The sequence below is a fragment of the Agelaius phoeniceus genome, chromosome 2 (genome assembly GCF_051311805.1).
Source record: "Agelaius phoeniceus isolate bAgePho1 chromosome 2, bAgePho1.hap1, whole genome shotgun sequence".
Taxonomy (NCBI): domain Eukaryota; kingdom Metazoa; phylum Chordata; class Aves; order Passeriformes; family Icteridae; genus Agelaius; species Agelaius phoeniceus.
In genome coordinates this window covers 67390724-67416079 of record NC_135266.1, presented here as the reverse complement: position 1 = coordinate 67416079, position 25356 = coordinate 67390724, and the positions used below count along the sequence as shown (strand labels likewise).

General features: G+C 39.4%; 1 protein-coding gene across 7 annotated transcripts in view; it reads right to left on the bottom strand.

Moving 5' to 3' along the window:
• Positions 1-21727, bottom strand: part of CCDC169 (coiled-coil domain containing 169) — a 65159-nt gene extending 43432 nt beyond the window's left edge. For 3 of the 7 annotated variants that reach the window (XM_077173780.1, XM_077173783.1, XM_077173782.1), the window contains exons 1-6: positions 21506-21727; positions 15191-15273; positions 14631-14741; positions 14494-14534; positions 1026-1124; positions 768-821 (exon numbers count right to left, since the gene is read on the bottom strand). In XM_077173780.1, the coding sequence (XP_077029895.1) occupies positions 768-821; positions 1026-1124; positions 14494-14534; positions 14631-14741; positions 15191-15273; positions 21506-21720 (603 nt within the window). In that variant the 5' untranslated portion in view covers positions 21721-21727. Of the gene's footprint in view, positions 1-767; positions 822-1025; positions 1125-14493; positions 14535-14630; positions 14742-15190; positions 15274-21292; positions 21457-21505 lie in introns of those variants that run through there. The other 4 variants (XM_077173781.1, XM_077173785.1, XM_077173784.1 and 1 more) reach the window with 2 other exon arrangements.
• Positions 21728-25356: the final 3629 nt, after the last annotated feature.

The following is a 25356-nucleotide window of genomic DNA, read 5'->3' as shown; positions in this document are numbered from 1 at the left end:
AGATTTCCCAAAGTAGCAATGAACCATGTAAGGGAATCAGTTGCCTACTGTGCAAACACATGCTAATTACAGGCTTTTACCCCAGTTAGCTATGAAAGGGACTCAGTGGCAGCAATTCTTGAATATCACACTAAGCTATTACTTTTACATTATTTAGGAATTTAGAGCTTTCCTAGAATAATAAGTACTATAAATCTTTACAGATTTCTTTACAGGTTTCTCCAGTTTGTAGTATTAAATTTCATGTATTACATAATTTGCATCAATAAAATTTAACCTGTGATTTCACCAAAGCAAGGTGTTTTATCCCTGCTTTATAAAGTTAACGGAAATATATGCTGTATTTAATTCTGAACTGGTTGGATAGTTTATCTTTAAAAGAAAAAAGGAGACATTTGAAAAGGAGGAATTACTACTTAAGGTGGCTGTCACTACTGCTGACAATTCGCTTCTGTTCTGTTGAACTGCACAGCAGTCTTGTGACTAATGGATGGCCAAGCATCAGAAAATTGCTTCAGTTTTCTCAGTTATGGGCACTTTACTATGCTAGGGAACACTGAAACTCCAATCGATACAAAAGCAAAAAAAGTATTTAAAATAAATAAACTGTATGATCTTTCAATTTATGGCTCTTAAATTTTTTGAAAATCAGCTTTTGTAAGGTATTTGGTACACAAATGACGTAATAAAACACGCCGATCTAATGGCATTACAGATACTGTTTTTATCAGAAAAGCACTAAAGTTACTGAGTCACACGTTTCTTACCTGTAAGATCTCTGAGAGGTACAAGCGCCGCTCATCATTAACTTTGTGGTAAGCCTACAGTTAAAATGAGATACAGGCTCATCATTAAGAACAAATTTTAAAATCTGAATCATACAGAAGATTCAGATATACAGCAGAGCCTTTTTTTAGTGACAGATTTTTTTGGAACTATTCTATTGTGTGTTCCACACACAATCTGTTTGCCACACAACATAGCTAGCAGCTTTTACAGTCTAGAGGGATAGAGTGATTACAAACCTTTGCTTCTTGTTCCAGTCTAAGTTCATAGTCCTTTAGCTGATTCTGGAGAATTTTCTTCTCTTCTTCTAGCTGTTTAAGAACCTCCTTTAAGGAACCCTGTGATTATGGTAAATAAAACAATGTTTTACATCTATTTCCATTCTCTATAAAGATGACATCACCATAGTCCTTATTCTTCAAGCATTATGATGTTTGTCATTCTCTTTGGTTCCTGTGCATTTTTTGTTTTCATGGTTCTAGCTGGCACACTGCAGAGGCAAAAGCAATTAACCACATGCTCCAGCTACCAGCTATGCATTACACATTTCCACTGTGTTAAAATGACATAGGTACATATTCCATGCTGCTGCTCCTTGGCATCTTAAGCAAATTCACCTTGTGGTAACCAGTCAGAATTACTCCTTTGCTCTAAGCAAAATTCCCTCTGATGGCTCTTTTTTAGTAGGAAGAAGTTTTCACATCTTACCAGGACATCCATTTTCAAACTGCTTTCTGAGAGAGCTGCTGAGCTGGTTGAAGAACCACATGGGACATCAAAGGTAAGTCATACCAATTTGGCTAGAAAGCAATACTTTGTGGGGTGTGCGGCCATCTACATTGTCTACAACAGGAATGAGTAACACCAGTAGAGTCCATTTTTGGTTACTGGCACTGGCCAAATCTTTGCTTGTTGTGTAATGGAATTAAAACACACACTCATACTTGGGAGGACCCAAGAAGGTCCTCTTCTACTACTAATACAGAGAATTGCTTTTCATAATCCCACTCATAATTTGATCCATTCCATCCAGTAGAGACATAATTATATGAGTTTTGTCCTCCTAATTCAGGAACACTGCATTACAATAAAGAGGAATTTGGGCAAACATACCAGGAGGCCTGTGTGGATAAACAAGTAGCTCCTGAACAAATTCAAACACACAAAGGAAGCCTAGAGGAAGCCTAGAGAAAGCCTAGAGAGCTTTGAGGAAGCCTAGAAACGTAGACTGGTAGTCTGGGAGGAATACAGGGATTGTTTGAACAGTCAGGGATCAGTTTAGGAAAGCTACAGCCCTGACAGAATTAAACACAGCCAGGGATGTCAAGGGCAACAAGTAAAGCTTCTATAGGTATGTTAGTGATAATAGAATGTCTAGGGAGAATGCATCCTTTCCAGAGAATGGCTTGAGAGCAGTCTTTAGAGGGAGGACTTGGGATGTTGGTAGATCTTGGCATGATCTGGCAATGTGGCTTGCAGTCCAGAAAGCCAACAGTTTCCTGGGCTGTATCACAAGTGGTGAACAGGCTGAGGGAAGTGATTTCCCTCCTCTGCTCTGCTCTCTTGAGACCCCACCTGGAGTACTCCATCCAACTCTGGGGTTCCCAAGATAAGGATCTGGACTTGTTGCAGCAGAGAAGGACCAAAGAAGGACCACAAAAATCAGAGGGTTGGAGCACCTCTCCTATGAAGACAGGCTGAGATATTTGGGGTTGTTCTGTCTGGACAAGAGAAGGCTCTGGGGAGACCTTACAGCACCTTCCAGTACCTGAAGAGGGCCTACAAGAGAGCCAGAGAGGGACTTTTTACAAAGGTACATAGTGACAGGACAAGGGGTAATGGCTTTAAACTGCAAGAGAACAGGTTTAGATTAGCTATTAGGATGACATTTTTTACTGTGAGGGTGGTGAGGCACAGGTACAGGTTGCACAGAGGAGTTGTGTATGCCCCATCTCTGGAGGTCTTCAGGGTTGGATGGGACTCTGTGGGAAACAATCTGGTGTTAGGTGTCCCTGTCCATGGCATGGGGGTTGGAATTAATAGGTCTTTAAGGTCCCTTCCAACTGAAACCATTCCATTATTCTATTATTATACAAGGTTGGTTTACACCTGTTTGTTCTTGTATTTAAATGTGTTTTAAATAACTGCTCTTTTTCCTCCCTGCTGTTTCTCCCCAGCATGTATATACTGAAGACATGAGCATCTTTTTTCCACATTCATTTTATGAGGATGATTAAGCTGAATTTGCAGAAATTATCTTTCACACACTAGGCTGTCCTTTCATCCTAGTAATCCCTTTGTACACCAGGCTGGCGCTCAACCTTCTTATGGCTAGAGAACAGAACTGGCCTACATTATGCAGTATTCCAAAAGCCATCTCATTGCCTTGAACAATCAGTGATGCTTCTTTACCTATATAAATTTTAGGATTGCATTTTCCTTTTGCACAGCTGCACAATAATGGCTCACAGTCAACAAGGCATCAGCTAGAATACCTAGATGCTCCTCTGCAGTTGTATCAGTTCTCAATTCATAACATAATTTCTTTACTCTTTTCTAAATCCTTTGGCCTACACTATTAAATTTTACTCACATTTTTAATAATCTAGTCTTCACTGTCTTTCTTTTTCTAAACCACATCCAGATCCCAATTATATTATATAATTGGTTTCAGGAGAGAGATATCACAATCTAATTCTACTGTCTGTATCAAGGTCATGTATTAAATATTAAGGTTCATCTTAAACCTAGTCCTGGAAGACCTCTGCTTGTACTCTCCCAGCAGACTCCTTCACTAATCACTGCTATCATGTTCCATTTGCCAGCTCTTTACTCCTCTAACAAATCTATTCATTTTCATTTTCTCCAGATTAATCAGTCACTTCCCATGCGACATGATATCTTTATCAGAGGTCACAGTGAACAAGATTACTGTATTTATTGTGACAACAAATATATTGTTTTATCACAGAATGTCAACAGGTTTTCCCACCATGAGCCCCTTTTAATAAATCCATATTTCAATTTCATTTTACAACAACTATTCCTCTCTTTAAACAGAAAATGTGCTTTTCTCCAGTGCACACAATGTTCATGTTTATTAGAACCACTTGCTATCATATCAGTGATGTGACAAGCCAGTTCTTTCAGAATCCTGAGATATGGATTACCCATTTGCCTCATTTCAAGCATATACAGCTCTTTGAGTTTTCCTTAGGATTTGGTTATTGTCATTTCTTCTTCCAAGCACTTGCTGACATTACCTATTTTTTCCTTTCCTGCATTTTATTGTTTCTGCCTTTACTTAAAACTTAGGCAATATGTACATGTTTAGTTTAAAGTGAATGAATTCATGAGCACTTAATCTGACAAGTTTTTTGACTGGCTTTTCTGCAATGTTCTGGTAGATCTTAAAAATATAAATAGCATTGTGTCTCTTATCTATTATTTTCTGATAAAATGTGTTAATTATCCGTTGAGTTTTGTGTCTCATCATTATTAGCACTTCTTTTTAGTCCTCATTTACAAGTCTAGCATACAATACAATTTCTGTCAGTAGTCTAATAATATTACATTCAAATTCATCCATCGAACGATTATATTTATATTATATATATATATTTGACTGGATGGATTGAGTCGGAGGTAAGGGTATCTACATTTGAGTGTGCAAATGTGAACTGAACTCCTACTAAGAGTCAGAGTGAAGACAATCAATGATGTTCAGTGATTCACTCAGCTAAGCAGCTAAAGAGCTCAGCTCAGTTCCATTTGAATTGCTCTAGAGAGTCCAAGACATTCATGTGTGGCAGATATGACACATGGGTTACACAAGACACATCCTCCTGGAGCAGTAATGGGCTACTGTGCACTGAAACATCTTCAAAACTCTTTGCTTACACAATTATTCCACTGAAGATGCCAACTAAATAAATCTAGATACAAATCTCTTTACTTAGTTGACTGTATTAATAAGACCTTAACTGCCTACAGTAGGAATTAAAAGACCTAGTGAAGAGGTAGACAGCTACATATGGAAAAGCAAAGTATTTTTTTTATTACCCTAAAAGAAAAATATTTAAGAGATTCATATTGTTCGATGTACATTTCAATATTATTTCCAAGTACTATTGTGACTAAACTTTGTTTTCCAACCCATTCTCAAGATTAATTCATCCCAATAGCTGACGAAGAAAGAATCAACATTATTGTCAAAGTCTCTCACATCTGCTACGTACCACATCTATCTCTGTTTTGTTCTTTCCTGGCAAGTCTGTACCTTTAATACTTGTTATCCCTCCATGTTTTTGCTATCAATGCTATTACATTCCTGGACAGTCAGGTTCTTCCATTCGTTTGCTCAGGTCCCCTGTGTAAAATAAGTATCCGGTTTGGAATTTTTTTTTTTTCTATTTCTAACACAAGCACCTCCTTAGTCAAAATAGATGAATCCTTTCCTTTCTATACTGATTACTTGACCAATCTCTTAATAATAATTTATTTCTTCTCATGATCTTAATGCTTTGCTAGGCCTTTGTTTACCAGATTTTCCTGGTAAACACTGAAACAAGATAACAATTCTCCAAATATTTTTCCGTTCTTTTTTCCATGGGAATTTTTATTTTTTTCCCTTTTTATCATGCTAGTCTCAGATCCAGAAGGCCAGTATCCATATATGGTTTATTTCTCAGAGAGTTTATGAATGCTTGCTGCTGGTAAAAAAATTACATCTGCCTGTTTTAAGTCTCCAGTCTTTTCTAGCATCTGCAGATTATTGCAACTTTTATTCTTTTGCATAATTTTCTGCATAACATGTTACTTTTTGGTTCCAAATTTTATTTTTCATTTTAAAAATTCTGGGTTTCCTGAAGATTTCCCTAGGGAGAATTTCTATTACAATCAAGATTTTGCAGGAGCATGGCGAAAGGCACAGTACTTTTAAAACATAGCAAGAGAGAATAACCCCTCCCATTGTTCAAAAGAAAAAAAAAGAGATACAGAAGAGTTGTATCTTTGAGGAGTATTTTGCCCCTGATTCAACCATTATTAACTTTAATCTGTTACAACAGGCATACTGGAGACATGAAAAGAACTGAGGAGTAGTTGCAGGTTTTTTTCCTAATTAAAGCAGAAGTGCCTTGGATGCAGATAAAATCTTTGTCCAAATACAGAAGGCTCCTACAGTCAATTCAGGCAATGTTGGCCAATTCAAGGAGAAAAAGTAAGCTGCAGATTAAAGAGAAGATTTGGCTTAATTCCACTAGGGTCATGTGCTATTTCATTTCAAACATCAGTGTCTCTACAGAATTAAACAAGACAGAGAAGATCTCAGCACTGTTGAACTAGGAAACTAATTTTTTTTTCCTTCTTGATCTTAAAGATCAAGAAGGACATTAAAGATTATAATCACATGACAGAATATTTTGTACAAAATCTTTTGTACCACCTACTACATATTTTGTATCACCACAGTAAGCTCAAATACAGTAAATACAAAAGTTCATGCTGCTCTCCAGATTTGTTCTATGTAATTCCACAACACACTATTTATTTCTTTACTAGATTGTCCATCATTGTTATATAAGACAACAAGACTTGGTGTTGCAGCTGTTACTTACAACAGAGCAATTTGGTATCTCCTCAGTGATGGTACTCATCTAATTTCTTTGAGTTCTTTCACTTACAAAGTAAACTACTTTTAGATCTTTTTTCATTAGTCCTTTCAGAAGCACAGTCTATTTTTTGCTGCCAATGCAGCTGGTCCACTGCAGATGCCTGGGCATTCATTCAGCTCTGGAGCAAGGATGTTATCCAAATGCAAGCAAACAAACTGTGCACTACACTGCTTTTGATGAGCAAGCAGACGGAAATAGGTTGATAATGTGACTGAGAGTACAGTTACCTCATAAATTGTAATAAATCTACCTCATAAATTGTAATAAACCCACGATTACAAATCCCTTGTGAAATAAGAAAGCTATAAAATATTCAAAATTTACAGACTGAGAAGTGAAGCCCAAAATCAAAGTAGGACTGGAGTTGGAATTGCACTTCAGGCAGAATTTAACATCTTAGTGCTAATAAAGCAGTCTATGCAATGTCTTACATTCTTCACATCTGCTTTTGCCAAATAACAGGGAGGCATCTGAGCTGTTGCTGTTGTGACTGCCCATTTGACCAAGCTGAATTGAGCTGCCTGGTTTGCTGCTGAAAGCCTTCATGGAGTATCAATACAAAGCTTTCCAGTCGTCATCCCTCTAACAGAGTACAACCTGGCAAGGATGTTCTACTCATATTACCTGGGGGAGAAAGCCTCTTCTATCTAACAGCCTAAAATTTAACCCAGAAATAAAGTAGTTGAGTTACATTTTAGTCCTCTGCTTCCCCAAGACTTGAATTCTCATATCTCAGAGCCTGAGAATACCCTTGCCACCATCATACTTAACTAGTGCTGACACAGTTTTTGAAGCCAGGCTGTCAATGAGTCAGAAATACAAATATTTGCATGGAAGTAGATGGAAAAAGGGAAAAAGGCTGAAAGGTCATGTCTATTTCTGAAGCAAAGGCAGGATTTCAGGCACACTTCTTGGATTTTTCTTACCAACTTCCTATTGGTTTTCCATCTCTAATATGCAATCTGTTAGAATCCCAATCTAGCTGCGTTTCTCACAGCTAATACCTATTAAATTTACTCAGCTAACCCAGCCTGAGAACTTCTATTCCTGCATCCATGAACCTAATTGATGACACAGAGCTCAGTATGGCAGTACTAAAGTTCTTGTGGAAATCTCATGACACAGATGTTCCTACTCAACTAAAAGACCTCTCCAAGTCCCCAAACACTATAGAATGCAATTTCAAAACCAGACACTAAGAAACTTTAAAGGACAAAACTTCATAGAGGTTCTAGAGGTTCTAGAGAGCCAGGACTGATTGTAAGTTATCTCCCACTCCTACTTTCAAGGCAGTTATTGGGGAACTAGCAGAGTCCTTGTTTATCTGCAGGTTTCAGCTGCTGTACATCAACACAAATCAAGAAGTGAGAAACAACAGCATATCAACTCAGCCAAATCATTAAGAGCTGGATTTGTCTTTCCTGAAATCTGTGGGAAGCATGCAGAAAGAAACCTCACCAAAACAGATTCAATTCTCTATGATCATTGTTGTATAATCAGCTTAGTACTTCATACTGTAAAACTACACAAAAGTTTACAGAAAACAGAACTTAAAGCATACAGTAACACCGACTTGTAGCAGAGTTGTTACATCATGAAAAAGACTGCAAACAAAGAAAAGACCAGTGATAGGTCAAGAGAACCAGAAGGAGATTCTGAACTATGCAGATTTCCCCCAGAATGAAAAATTGTTCACAAAACTCCAGGATAAACCAGTATGGTAAGTTCTGGAAAAGCTTTTTAGAAGTAATTTAACTGAATCCTGATCTTTTTTCAAAGATAGATTCATTACAGGTTCTTCTACTAAGCTTTGAATAGTGGGACATTGTATGCCTGAAAAGAAGACATAAGCTGCTAAGGCATTTAACCTGAATTTAAGATCCTTAGTTTTCAATATATCATCTATGTCAAAACACTCTGAGAAAGCTGGTAAAAAGCTAAAAGACACACTGAGATTTTAAATGAATAGTTCCTTTATATAACAAAATTTTGTGGTGCTTAGCATGGCTCACTCTCAGAGCAAAGACACATTAATCTTGTGTCCAGCAATGACCAAGTCCAGAGTTTTACAAAGGGAACACCAATTCTCCAGTTTCTTTTTTCCCACCAATTTTTTTTCACTTGACTGAAGTTACACATTTGGCTTAATATTGCAAGAAAATGAAATTATATGGAAAGACAATGCAAGTGAATTTTAAGGCCACCCACAAAAGTTGCTCTCATTCTGGATTTTTCCTTGCCCTGCTCTCAGTGGCAACAGAGGTAACAATTTCTAACAATCATTTCACAACAGACAAGGTGAAAAATCCGTGGCATCATCAAGCAGCTCAAACTTGTTTTCATCAGAGCCCTGCTCAGGCAGACTAATGATCCTTATGTCAATTTGCTTGATCTTTATTTTTTCTCCATGATTTAGAAAAAAAGCAATATATCTGTCAGTTTTCCTTAAAAAAAGCAACACAAGAAGCCTTTAACATATCATTTCAAACTCACTAGTAGCAAAACCAAATAATACATCTTTAGTTTTACTGAAATGGAAATGGATTTTAGATTGGTATCAATAAGTTCACGAGTCATACATCGCATAAAAAAATTATACCTCAAAATTATTTAGCCTAGCGTATTTCTCCATGCAGCATACACTTGGATCCTCTTAAAGCGTCAGCGCAGGCGGGGAAAGGCTCCCTGCACTTGCCTAAATGCCAAGTGCCCCCTTGTGGTCAGCACCATCCTTAGATTCCAAACCAGACCCAGAGTGGAATTGCTTTAGTGTGCTGTACTAGCGCACAGGGGTGGGATGCTCACTCCCTAAATCTTTATTTCAGTGGTCTCTGCACAATGTTCACAGGGGTTATGCGCTGACTTGGGCAGGGGAAGTTAAAACGGAGACCTCCAGCGCTGTGGTTCAGATTGATAGAACAAGGAACTGAGGAATTCTTGACAACAGACAAATAAGAATGTCACTTCACTCCAAGATTTTTCTCTGATTGTTTTCTTTGAAACACAAAGTATATTCTGTCTCTGGGCACACCACAAAGTGATTTGAGTAAAACAATCTCCTGGTCTGAGCAAAGCCACCAGGAGGAACAATTAATGCCAACTTGACAAGGAAAAGAAAAAAGGTCTCTTGGAGGTATTTGAAGTATTTATTTGAAGGTCAAATGAAAGGAGTAGGAAGGGGAAGTCTGTGAGGAGGCAGGAGAACAGCTTAGGGCAGTCAGACCAGAGACAGAACTTTCTCCAAAATACTTCCAAGTTTCATGAAAAGCTAGGATACTAGATTTCTTCTTTCCATAGAGCTACTCATGGCTTAACCCAGGAAGAGCAGCAAGGTTCATTTAAGAGTCACTTGCTAGGAGAATTGTCAACATTTCCTATGACATTATAAGTGCTGATGTTCCCTATAGGCAGTTATCAACGCCTACTGAAATACAAAGTCTTCACTCAGAAACCCAAGGTTCCCTTCCTGTCATATTGCAATCACGTATGTCTCCAGAGTGACACTGCCACACATTCTGCTTATAGTTTAAAACTGACAGCAAAAACTCTGAGGTGGTTGTGTGAGGCTATCAGCTCTGTGGTCACTGTCCTTATAGAAAGGCAGCTTTGCATAGCAAGTATCTGGCCCTTAATGTCAGAATTTTCTCCTCTGTGGTGCTGGACATTCAGAAAAAATGGTGATTTATCCCAGAAGCCCTGGTTCCTGGGCTAATCTTAACTAGAGCGTTGCTAAGGCAATGCTATCAGGAGTGTGCTCTTGTGAACTGATTTCGCAGTGTGCTTTTCAGTATTTGCATACTAAAGCTGCTATCTAGGGATTCATTCCTGCACAAATGGTGAGAGAGAAAGGAATAGTTTTCTTTCTGCTTAGATGGGAAATTATGCTTAGCAGAGAACATGTATTTTACCAAAATTCATTTTATGAAAAAATGCAAACAAATGAAAGCAGCATGTTTAAAAGATGCAAGTAAAATTCACATCTTGTTATACTTTAGAGAGAATGTATTCCTTCTGTAATTATTTCTGAAGTACTATATGGCATTTGTATTTTTCATTGGAACATAAAGGAAATTACTGACTAAACAGTTTTCACTGTTGGAACTCCCTTGTGCTTGTCACTTTTATTTTTAATCTCCCCTCAGTACACAAAAAAAATATTTTCTAGACCCTGACAGTAAGAATTTCTGTGTTCAAGGTATTGGTTCTGCATTTATTGCTACATGACATCTACATATTTTTTCTGAATTAAAAAAAAAAGGATTATCTCATATCAGACTTCAGAGTAATAACTGTATATATAAATGGTGTAGGGGTGTTTTTAATAGAAAGAAATTATCCTTCAGTTCAATTCTAATTCTAAAGCAAAAATAGTGCAAACCATCTTCAACAATTACTGCAATTTTTCAACACAGAAAATCCTCTGTGCTTCCTTGTTCATCACTCCAGAATTTGCATTTGTATTCTTCTCTTTCATTCAGGTTTTTATAGCTTGCTGACTGCCAGGTCCCTGATGACTGATATCTTTTTTTTATTTTGCCTGAAGTGCTTGATATTAAGAAAATATTTTACTCTACCTATATCTAAAGAGGATTAATTACTCTATAGGTATGTTTTTCTCCCTCTATTCACTATAGTGGGACCTTAAATAACTAGCTTGAGTGACCTAAATCTCTTTAGCAACTTTGAGATAACTCCTCTGTTAAATACAGCTGAAATTGTTCAATAAATTAAGAATTGTTAGAGGTCCTTCTAATAATGCTAGTTATAATTTTAAATTTCTTGGGAAGACAGGTTATAAGTACTTGAAAATAATATTTATTTATTTTATTTTCTAAATACGTTGCTCAAAACAAAATCTACTGAAAATCTACTGTCTACAATTGCCACGTTGTAGGAATCGTATCACCTTGCTGAAAGAACCACTTTTCAATCTTTAAATAGAGCTTCACATAATCACAGAATCAACTTTTTTGGGATCCTCAAGTCCAACCATGAACCTATTAGTGCCAAGTCTACCACTAATCCATGTTGCCAAGCATCACAATACTTCTCTTTTAAATACCTGCAGGGATGGTGACTCAACCACTTCCCTGGGCAACCTGTTCCAGTGCTTGACAAGCCTTTCAGTGAAGAAATCTTTCCTATGCAATACACTTAGGAAGAATATTTCCATATAGGAATATATTTCCTATTCATATGCAACTGCAAGTTGAAAGCTGACTATCACAGTGTACTTTTGATTTTACAGACACACGCGCCATGCTTTATATACCCACTCTCAGCATTTTCACTTTGAGCAAATGTATATTGATGACTGGCTGAAAACTCTTTGTTTTTCTACCACTCACATCTGCTCTTTATTCTCATCTGTGAAGAAGCTAAATATTCTTCCCTAATCTACTGAACAACCCTCAAAACCCCAAAAGAACTTTAACAAACCTAAATGCTTGAACACCACAAAAAATTATCTGTGTATTTTTACCAATGTTTTATCATCTAAAATTATATATATAAAAAGCAAAGCAGCTCTTCATTCTCCAAGAGTATCTGTAAATAAACACTTACTTTTCTAATAGCTTCAGTTAAAAAAAAAAACTAAAACCAAAACAAAAAACAGCAAAGCCCACATAATACCTTACTATTTCTCTATTCTTTCCATCTCCCAAAATCAAAACAAGAAAAGAAATTAAGCATTTCATTAAATCCTTAAAGCACTTCCCTTTCTGATTAGCAAACAGGAGGATTTATTAACTCTAAGGTGGAAGAATTAAGTAAGGATTTGAAACTGCATGGTCTAGCACATGGGCTCCAGACTTTCCCAGGCTTCACTGAGCCTAGGACTCCTCAAGCTTTTCTAGACTCCTTCTGGCAGGATGAACCTTTCAGTTGGGCTGGCATTCTTCCCTTTATGGAAACAGTAATCAAACCTCTGAGAACCGTGGCTCATTGGTGAGCAGGCAATGCAGTGCATAGCAGGGATTAGAAATGTACTGGGTTGGTGGGAAAGGAGATTATCCCTCGGGCAATGCCTCCTGGAGTGCCTGGCAAGGTGTAATTTGATTGGTTAGGAGAGTACTGGCAATTGGAGGGAAATAAATACTTGTGATACTGTAACTATGCACGCCAGTCTGTGCTTTACAGGCTGACAGGAATATTATCATCCAAAGCAGACTGCTGTAAATTTTCTAGATCAGTGTTCTGTCTTCGAGACTTTTCTTTGAACATAATCCCAGCTGTATTATCAGATGAACTTAGTGAAACAGGAAAGTGGGAGGGGGAAGATTCTGTTCTCTTTTTAATTGGCTGCTAAAGAAAAAAAAATCTTGCCTACCTACAAAGCACCATGGTCCTTAGGACAACACTAAAACTGGCAAAAATGCTGACTGTTTGAAAGCCTTGGATCAGATCAGAAAAAGCAGTTAATTATTCACATCCTGTTTACAGCAGATAATTATCCTTCCCACTAACAGAGCACACAGCTTCCTATAGGCTCACTAAACTTCCAACAATCTTCAGATTCTGAAGTACCAAAAAAGTCTGATGGTAACATTTCTTTAAGTATAGGCAACAGGAATAAAAATCACAACACTCCTGCTTCATAATGTTCATTATCACAATGTATTACAAGGCATTATCACATCTTTATCTACCTTCCCTACTTCTAAAAGTGGGTAAGGAGCAGAAAAGTTATCAAATATTTCAGCAGATGACAGGGAAAAGCAGTTCTGAATCTACAATTATTTTTTTACTTCATTTACTACCTTAGAAGACAAAATCACCATAACATTTGCTGGGTTTTTTTCCTTGGCATTTTCTCCTCAAGATTGCAGAAAAAACATTTTATGCTGTGTTGAAATAAAGGACATGAAGTATGAGTGCATTAAGGAATAAAATTTTAAAAATGAAAACAGATATTTCCTTCAGTGATGCAAAAATTTACTGTAAAATGAGAACTTTTCCTGTGACTATATTACGCAAAATGTTACTCCAAATACTCACTTAGGTTATCACAGTTAATACAAAATAGGGATTATTGACTGATACAACAGAAGATTGTGTTTCCATGCAGAGGAGCCTCAAGAAGCTGCAGAAACAGGCAGAGAGGAGTCATGTGGAGTTTAAATGCAGTCCTGCCCCTGGGGCAGAAATAAGGCACCAGTATATGCTGGAGCAGACTGGCTGGGAAGCAGCCTGGGAGACGATGTCTTTGGGGTCCTGGTGAGCAAGGCGACCCCAAGTAATCAATGCACTCTTGCTGCAAGGGTGGCCTGTGGCTGCCTGGCTGCATTAGGAAGATGCTGCCAGCAGGTCAAGGGAGGTATTCCAACCCTTATCCTTAGCACTCATGAGATTTAGTGGCAGTGCTGGGTCCAGTTCTTGACTCTTCAGTACAAGAATGATATGGACTTCTTGGAGCAAGTCCAACACAGGGCTATGAAGATGATTAAGAGACCAGAGCACCTGACAGATGAGGGAAGGTTGAGAGATCTGCAACTGTTCAGCCTGGGGACAAGAAGGCCCAGGGGTTCTTATCAATGTGTATAAATTTGTGATGGGAAGGAATGAAGAAGAAACAACCAGGTTCTTTCTCAACAGTGCCCAGTGATAGGACAAGACTGAAACAGTTGGAACTCTATTTGGCCACAACTAAAGACACCTTTTATTGTGAGAGTGGTCAAAGACTAAATGATTCCATGAGGTTTAATGTTTTCCCATTTATTCATAGATCTAGTCCAGCTATTCCATCTCACAAGCCGTACTGCAGATTCAACTATAAAACCTTCACTCAGGAATAAATTTCACTACATAACTCTTCCCAACATCAGGTTTTATATACTTCCTACATAAGGATTTTACTCAATATTTTATAAGCAATTTCATATATGAAACAATAAAAATATAAGCAGAACTGATTGTTTTTTTCTTCTAGACCAGACTGCTGCTATTTTTTGTCATGAAAAACAAAGACTGTATGAGTTTTCCAACTAGACTGTGATTTGTTGTTAAGCCAACTAAATGTCACAGTACTTACCACAGGCATTTTATCAAAGGTGCGAACAAGGGACAGTTTATCTACAAATAAGCAGAAAATTGTGACCTGTTGATATAATTTCAACATCTCTAATCATCACTAATTCTACTGAAAAAGCTACGAATATCCCTTTCTACCTGCTGGATTTCCACGAATAAGCTCCACCTTATCTCGAAGAACATTAATTTGCCTTTCCAGCTGCTTGTTCCATTCTACTTGTGTCTCATATCTGGTTTTCCATTCATTATCTTAAAGAACAAATACAGAATTATTATATTTCCAGATTAGTTAATGTAATTTTAAGCAAAAGCATTTTTAAATCTGTTCCTTTTAACTAACTGGAGACTGAGAAAATCTTCACTTAGTAATCCTCATAATAAGCATCTTTGCATATAAAAGAGCTTGAAAATATAAATCAAGGGAAATTTTCACTAGGCTTTTACTGTGGTCAGAATATTAACCAACTCTGTGAATTTATATTATTCATAGTTTCATTAATAATTAACAGTAAAAAGCTAGCATGGCCACACATAGTATTTCTTAATTTCACATCTGAAGCACCACAGTTATAATAGTCATGTTTGAAAAGCAAAAATTTAAATTTCTAAATAAAATCTGAGCCCCTGTAGATTCTTCCTATAATAATTATTTATCTGTGTTTCCCAATCAATTAGAAAGACTGTTGTAATTCACTTACCTTCATTTTCAGTACTGTTAAGACTTTTTTCTAGTTCTGTTACAGTGTTTCTCAGTTCAAATATTGAGCTTTCAAGCATCTGCCTGTGGTATTAAAAGAAGTCAATAAATTGCTACACAAGCCAATAAACGGCTCTTGTACTAGTCATATTATTGAAATCAGAAAAAATCAGATCAAATATATTTTAAGAAGATTGATTCAGAAGATTCAAATCTATTGGTCATTTCTATGTAGTTACATTATCTTGTCCATTCTTAAATGTATTGAAAAATGGTTACTACGGTGGTTATTGCAGTGTCTTTAAAACAATGAAGCATTTCTACTTTGCAAATAAAACTACTTCCACAAAAACCCAAGATTGACATTTCCTAAAATACAGTAATTTTCTAGCCATGCATCAGAATTAAAAAAAATGTAGAGGGGACACTGACTCTAGATTTTCATCTAAAAGAAGATGCCCAATGAGTATGTTTTTTAAAACAAAAATATGCCTGAGAGATGTACTATTTGAAATTCTGAATTAGTTCTTCATTTTGACTTACTGCTCAATGATTAATAGTAATTTCCTAAATTGCACCCATATTAAATTCAATCAAAACAAATGATGTTTTATGACTATCAGAAAAGAAAGTGAGTAATTAAAGTAAGATGAGTGTTAAAAAAAATACAGGACCTCAAGCCACCATTTTTAGGAAAATATATTTTTGCCTATCCTGTATACTGGTCAGCCAGAAAGCTGAAAGGTATGATGAAAACCAGGGTCCTTCTGCCTTGGAAGGTATAATCAGAAGGAGAAGGTAGCAGGGGACTTTGACAAGAGCACAACCCACCTGGCATGCTTCAGACAAGGTGCTGGGTGACTCGCATCCTTCAAAGTGGCCAGATGGTAGTTCAGTGTCTTACAATAAACCCTATGATCTTGATCAAATCAAGAGCACATTACTGATAATTTATTGACCATATTCATGCTAACAGCCTGGTTCTCTGAGGAGATGTCTATGGAGAAAGGCTCCTGCCTGTGAGGTCTCAGGAAGTCAGACCACACCAAGATAGGTGCAAGCAAAAAACACAATGCACAGAAATGCAGAGGCAGTTTGCAGTTTTGTCCTTTAAAGCTAAGTTTGAAAGGCCAACATTTCAAAAAAAAACAGTCAATGGTTCTTGGGTACCTCAATTTTTCAGTGCCCAAATTAAGATATTCCAAAAGAACTGAGAACACAAACTCTACAAAGAAAGCCCTTTGGGAAATGCTTTACAATGCCAATATGATGACTGGTGTCTTTGAAACATTGAAGCCTAGCTCATTAAAACATGCAAGTGAAAAATTATTAGGCTGTAATATTTGGGAGTGGGGGGGGTGTTCACAGGAGAGCTTCCATTGTCAACACAGATATTCATTTTCTGAACATGTCCACGAGAAACACTCTTCAAGAAATAATTATATAACCTCTGAGAAATCAAATCTCTGATGACAGAGATTGATTACTGAGAAACTGCATCACCTCTTGCACTCCTTGTGCTCACATTCAGTTGGTTTTGCACTCCTAGTGCACACAATCACTTCTTTTTCATAGCTTGAAACAACAGATTTCAACTGCAAGCTGCAGAAGCAAACCAACTGCTCACAGGGAGTTGAAAAGGTAAGCTTGGAATAAGGAGGGCTGAAGAGCTGAAATCGCAAAGAAATATAAAGAAGAGTAATTCAAGGTAAGCCAAGTTTGTTTTCAGTGAAAGAGACACACTAGAGAACAGTAGGACAGATATCTTGAATGGCAGGGGGGAGGTGGGGCTTCCAAGCCCTCCTTGCTCTATTGCTCTTTTTGTCTTTACCAACATTAAATTAAGACAGGGGGCGCATTGGCAAAAAAATAACTGGTAACTTGCTAGAGACAAAAAGGATAGGGTGAAACCCAGTCAAAGATAGCCTTGAAGCATGACTCAAAAAGCTTTAGACGTAGGAAAACCAAAGGAAATCTGATTGCTGCTGCCTGTTTTCTCCCACTCCAAATAAAAGAGGCAGATGGCTAGGAAGAAGAAAGACAAAATCTTACTACATTGCTGCTATCATTTCAACACAAATAGATAAGGTTTCTGCAAAGCAGATTTCTATCAACTTCTCAGAGCTTGGAGAAGAGGAAATTATGATGACAGTGAGAGCTAAAATGGGAGTTTTTAAAAGGAAATAACACTGAAAATTAGAAACAGTCAAAGCTGTAACCAGACCTGAGCTGTATCAAAATGAAATTGTTTTCATTTTCAAAGAAATCTTAACTAAGTGCTCAGATGCAGAGGGAAAACACAGGAAGAATAAACTCTTTAAATCCAGTGTTTCCAGTTTTCAATTTCTGTTACCATTCCAAGACTAGATAAAACATTTCTTTCATTAGATTTTATTATTCTTTCTGCACCATTAACAAAACTAGAAGCCAAATTCCAATTATATTTTGTTCTGATGAATATATGTAAGAAAATGGTAAATTATCAGGTGTCACACTGTAATTGCTACACTGACAGAAAGTCTTTTTTCCATGTGGGAACAGAAACCAGTTTTTAAAAAAAATATAATTGTTAATCAACATTTAATAGTCCAGTAGCACCCAGAATGCATCCAGGGTGAAACCACTCTATTTTAGGCAGTGTATATTCAGTAAAATGCAATCCCTGCCCAGCAAGAGAAGGGATGTAGAAATAAATCACTTTGAGAGGCTTGGTAAGTATTGCTGGGGTTTAATGTTAATTTTGCATTTTTGGAGTTATTTCTAATTGTGATAGGAAGTGAAGGTCATGCCATGTATCTGTTAGTGTGAATTTAATGCAGCTGTGTATAGCTGGCTACCTGCCCAGAGACTTGGTCTTTGCTTAGAGGGACTGCATTGCACTTTTTACCTGCAACCCCACATAGACATAAATAGTCTATTCAAGACCTATTAATCTTCTCCATGTCAATGGACAATTTACAGTCATCACAGAAGAAAGCCTGTAAATCCTGAAACCTTACATTTAAGTTTTCATGAGAACCTAATCACATCCTTGCATACTAAGCATAACAAAAAAGCTCTTGTGAAGAAAATGAGAAAAAAATATGCAGTTCAGTTAAGAAGGCGCTGATTGAAACTATAAAAGAGAAAAAAAAAAGCTAAATTTCTTTTTCAAGGCTTAAGGTGTTACTTTACTTGACAATGGCAGCCATTTAGGATGAAAACCATTTTCCTGCACATTTTGCTACCCAGGTCTGGATATCTGGAACACACATCAGGCAAAAGGCTGCCTGAAGCGATTTTCTATAGTGAAGAGAAAAACTCAGGAGAAAAGTCAGGAGAAGTTCAGGGCAAGTCATCAGCTCTAGGGCATCAGCTCTATAACATGGCAGATCTTTACTGAGCCCTGTAGAAGATAAAATGCACAGATGCCTTCAGAATCTACGAACAGAGCAGAAACAATATTGCACAGTGCAGGGGCACCACATGGAAGAGCCTGCACAGTATTGAAAGCTCTGGACTCCTGACACTTGCAGTCAGCAGTGTGCTGGGAAAATGCCGCAGCTTTCCTGGCGAGGAAAGCCACAGGAAATGAAATCTCACAAGCTGAAGTAACATACAATTCCATCAACATTACTAAGTAGCTGACATGCATGAATATATGTCTTTAAAACCTCTTTGTCTAATAGTGCACTGCAGTATTATATGCCTTCTCTCTCTCTCTCTCTCTCTCCCCCAGAAACATTTGCCATGACATTTCCCAATCAAAACGTACACTGAATCTTGATCACAACAACACGGAGTCAGATTTGAGCTGACTTTCATTACAGTCAGAAAAAAATTTGAAAGATTTCATAGTACTACATCCACAATCATCGAGAATCAGTAGGTACATTAGGAACATGCCCTTATGGACATGGATGATTCAATTTACTCTGTGAAGTAGAAATCTCTTCTTCATGACTGCTAAATGAGAGCGGTAGGTGGGCTGTTAGCAAACTGCCTAATTGGCACAACAATCATATATGCCAGTAAAAAGAACACAAGGGTGAGATGGCAGTGAAGGAATGCAGACATCTATCTGCAAGCCACTCATCCTCAGCTTGCTTTCTACCCAAGGGAGAGAAACTGGCACCTCCTAGGGTGTGAGTCATCTCCTGCTCGAACAGCCAGGCAAAGTAGGTCAGATGAATCACACCTTCAAAAAGCTATTCTGTATTCATTGACTACACATGCCACTGGTTTAGATGGAGATGTCTAACAAGCCTGGTCATTGGCAATTAAGCTGAATAAATAGCTCCTGGGAAACAGACAATAATAATACTGTCGATTCGCACACAAAGAAAATAGTTTCACTTGGAGCTGAAAGTCTTTTACTGCCACCACCATAAAGATTTTTATTGAACATATATTTTGCTTTTATCCATAAAGTCACCACAACTCAACTTTTGACCTGATCATCATTAATGCCATGTGTCAGGTAAAAGAACTGGTGCATGCAGAGGATAACTGATCTACCTACCCTGAGGCACTACTAAGTCAGGAGATTTATTAAAGGTCATTTGCTTACACATTGGTGCAAGCACGTCCAAGCTACTTTTTGTGCCATTTTGAATACATAAAGTGCCATTTTGAATCTGTTAGTCCTGGGTTTTCCTCTTCCATTTATGAATGAACATTTTATAAAGTCCACAACTGCAGGACTAGTTTGAAGAGGTCTGCAGCTCAGACACTGAAAGGAACATTGTTCAGGCAAAAAATCAGTATGAATAGAATGCTTGAAAACGGTATGTAAATGTAAATATCAAGGGTCTGAATTAAGGCAGCACAGGAGCTTCTGACATTTCCTGTTTCCATTTATTAACACTCAAAAGGCAATCATATTCTTCAACACAGGGAAAAATGTGTAGCTTCCTAAGCAAACTGGGGAAAAAACCAATCCCACCAGGCATGAGAATCAACAATTATCACAGTGCTGAAACAACTGCTGCTTTAGCAAGGGGACTGACTGCTAAAACACATCCTCATCCCTGCAAACTACATGCAGAAATGCCATACCTTACTTAGAGGTCTCAGAGATATTTACCAACCCTAGAGACAAGTGAAATCCAGCTTTCCACTTTTACTCAACATTGTAGAAAGAAGTGTCCATAAAGGCACCTCATTCTCCATTTTATTTGTCTTCCCCCAGTGAGGCATGCACCCATGTAAAAGTCTTCTCTGTTTTTCCCCCCAAGTGGCTTCCCAGCCCAGTGTACTGTGCCCGCCTTGGACACATATAATTCTCTCCATAGTAGGTAACATGGGACCATGTTTCAGATTTGTGATGAAAACTGTGTTGACAGCACAGTGATGTTTTGGTTACCATCTAGCATTGTTTACACTGGGTCAAGGCCTTTTCTGCTCATCACCCCATGAGTGAGAGGGCTGGAGGTGCACAAGGAGTTGGGCAGGGATATGCCTGGGACAGCTGATACCACTGACCAAAGCGATATCCTATACTAAATCATGTCACATTCAGAAAGAAAAACTAAGGTGTTGGGACTTGCTGGGGCTGCTTAGCCTCGGGAAAGGCATTGTCCCACTGGTGGTGAACACCTGGAGGTTTTTGCATCAATTGCTTTTCTTGGGTTTGTTTCCTTGTTGTTGTTGTTGTTACTTTTTAGTTATTAAACTGCCTTGTCTCAACCCGCTAATTTTCTCTCTTTCGCCGTTCCTTCCTCCTCTCCCCCATCCCACCCACGGGGGGGAGAGGGAGCGAGCGGCTGTGTGGTGCTGAGCTGCGTGCTGCGGTTAACCACGGCAGCCGGCCCTATCTTCCTTTTCGGCTGACATGATTTATCCCGCTTCTTCGGGCTCCCCGTGCCACTCGCATCACTCGGGCCAGCCCTTCCCGGCGCCCAGCAGAGCCAGCGGCACTCCCCGCACAGCTGGGCCGCGCTGAGGGGCTCTGGGCACACTGTGGGCCCAGCCCGCTCCCCTCGCCACGGACACAGCCGCCATTTTGCCGCAGGGAGGCGGCGGGAGCGCCCCGCGGGCGGTGCTGCGGTGCCGCTCCCGGAGCCGCCGCCGAGCCCGGCCTCGCCGCTGTGCCCGGCCTCGCCGCGACCCCCGCCGGACTCACTGCTTCCGCCTCTCCCGCCCCAACTCCAGCGCCAAGCGCTCCGGCTCTGCCATCCGCCGGCCGCCGCCTTCCCCCATTGCCGCCGGCCGCCGCCGGCGCCCGTCCCGCTCGCATCCCCCGCGTGGTCGGCGTTGCGCGGGGTGACGGCTGCGGGCGGCCGGCGGAGCCCGAGGGAGCGGCGCGCTGACGCCACCCCAGCCCCGGCTCGGGCACCTTTTACTCCTCACTCCCCGCGGCTCTCCCGCTGCCCAGAGAAAGCCGAGAGGGGCGACGGGGTCGGGCGCTACCGCCGGCACCTGCCCCGGCCCCGACGGGCGCCCCCCACCCTGTCCCGTCCGCCGCGTTTGCAGCAGCGCTCGCCCGCCGCTGCGGTGAAGGCCCGCGTTTGACGGGCTGCTCTGTCCTCTGTCTAGCGAAATGCCCAGCATGTGGCTCGGCAGCACCAGAAAGGGATGGGGGAGATAGGATACAGCTTTGGCCCAGTTAAGAGTTTTGACCGTGTAGGTTGAACTGTGAGCTGAGCTTTTCATTACCTAGGGAAACACAAATGTGTGCAGATTTTAAAAATATTTCTTCTGGATGGGAAGTAGCACGATTTTAAGTAGACACTGTGACCTACATGTGAAGGCAGGCACAGTGCTGTGGAACCTGGCCTATGGCGTGACCAGCCCATCTTTTAGCACACTCGATAATTGTGATCTGTGCTATTTCCAAATCAGTGTGTAAGACCCTAACTTGAGACAGGAGAGTTCAGAATAATCTGCCTTAATCATCATCACTGATCAAATCAATGGTGTTAGTCAAAATATATTGGGAAATACTTTAATTATCTTACATGGTCTCAGTTGATGCTTAAAAATGTTTGATGTTGCATTTTTCAAACAAGGAATTCCAGATCAGTTCATGGGTTTCTCAAGGTAGATCGTTATGGAGTGTGTTAATCAGATTATTGCTGTAAGAGTGGTATCACATCTGTCAGGTTCTTCCTGTCACCTTCTCTGGCTGCTTCAGTGCCAGCTTTTGACATTTGTTCAACTCTACAGTGAGCCAGTACAGCTTCTGAAACATTGAAAGCTTACATTAGGGAAAATGTTTAATGTTCACAGTTTCTGCTGGTTGGTGATCTGAAGTGCCTTATCAGCTGCACAGGAAAGCACCAGACTTGATGCAAGGGACAGGGTGAAACTGGGAGCAAAAAAATCAACTCACCACTTCACAAGACTTAATGTTCACTAAAGGAACTGTCTGTTCACTTTCCCAGGAAGGGGGTGAACTTTAATTTTCCTTTACTGATATATTATGAGAAAGGGTATGTTTTTCTCAGTTCAAGTAATTCTGTTGCATGAGTAGCAAGCCAAATGCCATAGCCCTACCACTTGCTGGGTAACAGAGGCACTGATTTAAAAGTTTAAAACATGGGTTATGTATTACCATTACTTTAACATAGCATTAACCAGTATTGCCATCCACAAGCCAGTCCTGAAATGGTGTGAATTGTAATCCTAAAGTAGTGTGTCACATTGGAATTACCCAATCTAATGCCTCACCTATCCTGCAATAGCGGGACACTAATCCAGCAGGACCTAATGAATGGGAGTACAATGGAGGGTGGGAAGATTGATTCTAAGAAGAAAAAGTAATTTTAATTTCACTTGTCTGATATATGAGACTCCTCCTCTTGAGCAGGAGATGATTTTTGAGTCTCAAGTTATAACTAATGCTATCAGCTAATCAGTGAATTACCATCTTTGGTGTGGTTGAATTCAGAATTTTCTGATATAATTTAATCAAGAAACAAATTTAGGAGTGCTGAACTGTAACTGCATTTAAATTTAGCTGCTCATTTTGCTTTCATGTCTTACTGAACGCTACCTTTTTAAGATTCATATTGAAAACACATTTCATAACAAACCAGTAATTTAAGTAATCGCTTGGACCTAGGTTAGCATTCATAACTCACTGACTGTACTGAATATTAACAGCAAAGGTTTTAATCAGTAACCATTTTTCTTGTTACAATTTTTTTGTGAACTGCTTCAAGATTAATGTAACCAGCATGATGAATTTTCTCAATGGGTGGGCACATTCAGAAAGCTCAGGAAGAGGCCTGGAATCCCAGGAAGTCTGAGAGCAGAGGGCACAGGGGAACTGAGGGCTGTATCCCCACCCACAGCGTACTCTTTCTGCCCCAGGAGACTTTAATTTGACCTCTTCTCCAGGATACTTTCAGGTCCCACCCTCACCCAGGGATTACTAGGTATCTTAGCCAGGTAAACTCTCAGGAACCAGGTCACTGTGCACATAAGGATGAGCCCAGACCACACTGGCTGGGTTGGCACAGCACAGGAGGTCTAACTGGGTGCATCGCCTGATGGTTTGGGAACTGAAGTGAGAGAAAAGCAAAAGTGTCTGGTGGACTGAGGTCTTGTGTGTGTGTTCTGGGGTGACTTTATAATGCTGAATTGTATCCCCATTCATCTGTTTAGCCCAGAAATATGTTTTGCACCTTTAAGACTGCTTCCAAGAGTGAAGGGGGAGAGAGAAGAAGCATGGAACTTGTTATCAGGGACTGCATTTGCTCCCCCGCATCCTTCTCCTGGACTGTATTGTCTGCAGCATGGACAGATGGCAGGAGAGAGCTTTCCTTTGGTTTTTAGTTAGTTTTTAGCTAGCTGAGGCAGAGGAGTTCCCTGGACTGTGGTTTTTCTTTTTGAAGTTTGGACCCACTCTGGACTGAAGAGCACTGGGAATTTGCCCCTGTGGCCCACCAGGCCAGGCCTGGACCACAGCATTTCCTGCACTAGAGACTGATAATAAACTGAGTGAGCCAAGCTACAGCCCATGAAGGGGGCTTTCTGAGTTTGTCATCTCTTCGGAGCAGCGAGAGGTTTTATTGTTTAATAAAACTCCTTTTTTGTGCTGGTGAATGCTTTGCCTGTTAAATAAACAGTTTTTTTCCACTTTTCTCCAAGGAAACCTTTTCCCGAACCAGCTGGAGGAGGGACTGCTCGAATCTGCTTTCTGGAGGAACCCCTTTGGAGGTTTTCTCCCCAGTTTGCCCTAAACCAGGACAGTGTGTAAAACTTCATCAATATTTTTAAGAATCACAGCAGTAACATAATGACACTTGCAACGCTAAAGAATTTTCCTCCATTTCTTTATTCCAAATAAATTGGTTAAAATTAGGTATATGGATACTGCTAAAGGCATTATCATTGTTTTAAGGCTTTTAATGGGTTGAGTTCAAAAATTTTAGTAAGAACAGCTAGAAAACTTGGTCACAACACAATGTGTTCTGAAAACATAATTTTATACTAAAATAAGTATTTATGATATGTAAAGGCATTAAACATCTAGAATTATTTAAAAGCAAGGTAGATCAGTTGCTGAAGGCATAAATTAATTTTTACAAAGAAGTTATTTCTGTAGCACCAGTAACTAAGGTATGATGAATGGCTGTGTGGGCAAGGGAAAGGTAGATCAAGGTAGATTGTTATGGAGTGTGTTAATCAGATTATTGCTTAAGAGTGGTATCACATCTGTCAGGTTCTTCCTGTCACCTTCTCTGGCTGCTTCAGTGCCAGCTTTTGACATTTGTGCAACTCTACAGTGAGCCAGTACAGCTCCTGAAACATTGAAAGCTTACATTAGGGAAAATGTTTAATGTTCACAGTTTCTGCTGGTTGGTGATCTGAAGTGCCTTACCAGCTGCACAGGAAAAGCACCAGACTTGATGCAAGGGACAGGGTGAAACTGGGAGCAAAAAGGGAAAACTTGTGGATGTTGTATATTTTGACTTTACCAAAGACTTTCACGTAGTCTCCCACAGTACTTTTACAGCTGAATTGGTGAGTTCTAGATTGGATAACTGGTTCATAAGGCTTCTAGAAAATTGTCTGGGCCATCAGTCTTGAAGTGTGGAGATCAGCAGTATGACTGCTTGACTCTGGGATCAATACCTGAGCCAATACCCTTAATTCCTGATTGACAACCTGGAAGACTAAGCACCAGCCCAGCAAATTTGATAATGGTGATGAGTTGGGAGGAGCATTTAGTATGCAGGA